Raw genomic sequence first — 2,158 nt, 5'->3', positions numbered from 1 at the left:
AGAAACACCAATCAGAAAGGATATATGCACCCAGATGTCCATAGCAGCACAATTCACCATAGCTTAGATCTGGAAACAGCCTAAGTGCCCATCAGTAGATGAATGGATTAGAAAACTGTGGTACATCTACACGATGGAATACTATGCTGCTGTTAAAAAGAAGGAACTCTTACCATTTGCAACAGCATGGATGGAACTGGAGAGCATTATGCTAAGTGAAACAAGCCAGTCAATGAAGGAAAAATACCACATGATCTCATTCTTTCATGGATAATTAAGACCATTACAAACTTTTGAACAATAATAAATACAGTGGCAGAGCTGCCTCAAACCGATTGTCAGACTTCAGTGGTAAGGCCAGGGAGGGTTGGGGGACAGGAGGGAGGGGAGTAAGAGATCAACCGAAGGACTTGTATGCATCCATATAACCATAACTAATGGACATAAGACACTGGGGGGTAAGGGAGGGCAGGGGCTTGTCAAGGGTGGGGGGGGAAAAAAGGACACATATGTAATACCCTTTGTAATGCTTTAAGCAATAAAAAAAAAAAGACATCTTCTGAAAGATCCATGGAAAGGACTCTGATTTTTTAAGTCTTGTCTGTGGGTTGTGCGCACCCGTAAATATCATACATAGAGTGTCTCTGCTGATTGTTGTTTTGTGTCTTTGTTGTTTGGTTTAATTTGTTTAAATATGGGGCATATTTCATTTTGCCTAGGGACCCAGCCACTTGTGGCAGGGATGGCAGGAACTTCCCAGCAGCTGCCAAGAATTCTTAATCTTAGGGTCACTTCCTGCTCTCCCTCTCAAGGCATCAGCCACTGGAAACTTAGCTTGTAGAAGTTCTTGTCTGTCTGTAATGGAACTTGGTTACTGACTGATGTTTTTTTGCTTGCTTTCTTATCTTTGGGGGATGTAGTTTGCACTTCACCATTTTATGAACATAGGGAATCCTCCATCTCTGCTGTTTGGGCTTTGTGCCCCTTAGAACCCATTTACTGTGCTGGGTTAGTGTGAGATAAAATTCTAAGGCTAATGTTCCACTCCACCCTTTTGTGAATACTCATTCATTTACTGTTGGGCTTTTTTTCTGTTTCTCTTTTTAAAATTTCTTCTTATATACAGTGGGTCCTTGACTTACGAGTGTCCCGACTAACGAGTTTTTTGAGATAGGAGCCTTCTTTCAGCCGATTTTTTGCTTTGAGTTATGAGCTAAAATTCGGGTTACGAGCCAGCTTCAGATACCCCACCGCTAGTTGGCGCATTGAACGTCAAAGTGAATGCCACAACATCAGCCCAGCATCACGTGTCTCATTCATTCACTTTTTGATGTGACATATGAATAATTTGAGTTATGAGCTCCTTCACGGAACGAATTGAACTCGTAAGTCAAGGCCCCACTGTAAAAGATTTCCTACTATTAGTCTACTTTTACAAAGAAAAATATGCAAGAGCAATAAAAAAAGAAAGAAAGAAAAATATGGGAAATAATTATTTAAACTCCCCAAGTATTTATCCAAGAGGACCGGAGCGACAGAAATACCCTTTAATAGCTGCAGAAGCAGCTGCAGTGGGGTGGGGGGCACTCTTCTTGTAAAGGAAAAAAATGGTACTTTTGCACTAAAGCCATTAGAGGTCCAGGAGTTACTGAAGTCCGGGAACATATCCCAGGACCTGCTATTTCCCCACATACACACATACCTGTTCTCCATCCTCCGGACAGTTGTCTCTGTTCTCCTTCTTAATGAGTATATCTTCCATCGGAAAAATAATCCTATTTCTGAAGGTAAAATAGTTTTTCCTGTATTTGCCTAGGAAGCAAAGGTTTTATATATATGATTAAAATGGTTATGTTATGTTAGTCAGGAACTTGGTTACTTTAAATGAATAGATTACTTACTACTGTTTAATAATAATAATACTACACAATATATAATCTTTTATTCTAATGTATTGGACTACATTCCCAGGGTTTGAATTTTAAGAAACTTTTCCTTGTCCTAGAATTGGCTCATTCCATTAGGCTCCTGAATGCCTCAAGTGTTTGTTTTCTCTCCCATGAAAGAAAATTTTCTACTTATGGTACATGGGAAGCTTTGTCAAATAATAATAACTATATTATGCTTTCATTTATAGCTCTAATTATTATTCTGGAGA

The 2,158-nt window shown here is 39.3% G+C and overlaps 1 protein-coding gene across 1 annotated transcript in view; it reads right to left on the bottom strand.

Annotated features, from left to right (window-relative positions):
* Nucleotides 1-1,762, bottom strand: part of LOC102430397 (melanoma-associated antigen 10-like) — a 23,419-nt gene extending 21,657 nt beyond the window's left edge. The window contains exon 1 of the mRNA XM_006087789.1: nt 1,703-1,762. Coding sequence (XP_006087851.1) covers nt 1,703-1,762 — 60 coding nt within the window. The remainder of the gene's footprint in view (nt 1-1,702) is intronic.
* Nucleotides 1,763-2,158: the final 396 nt, after the last annotated feature.

This window comes from Myotis lucifugus, unplaced genomic scaffold (assembly GCF_000147115.1).
Source record: "Myotis lucifugus unplaced genomic scaffold, Myoluc2.0 scaffold_40, whole genome shotgun sequence".
NCBI lineage: Eukaryota > Metazoa > Chordata > Mammalia > Chiroptera > Vespertilionidae > Myotis > Myotis lucifugus.
The sequence above is the reverse complement of the archived record's forward strand: the minus strand, read 5'-3'. Positions and strand labels throughout refer to the sequence as shown.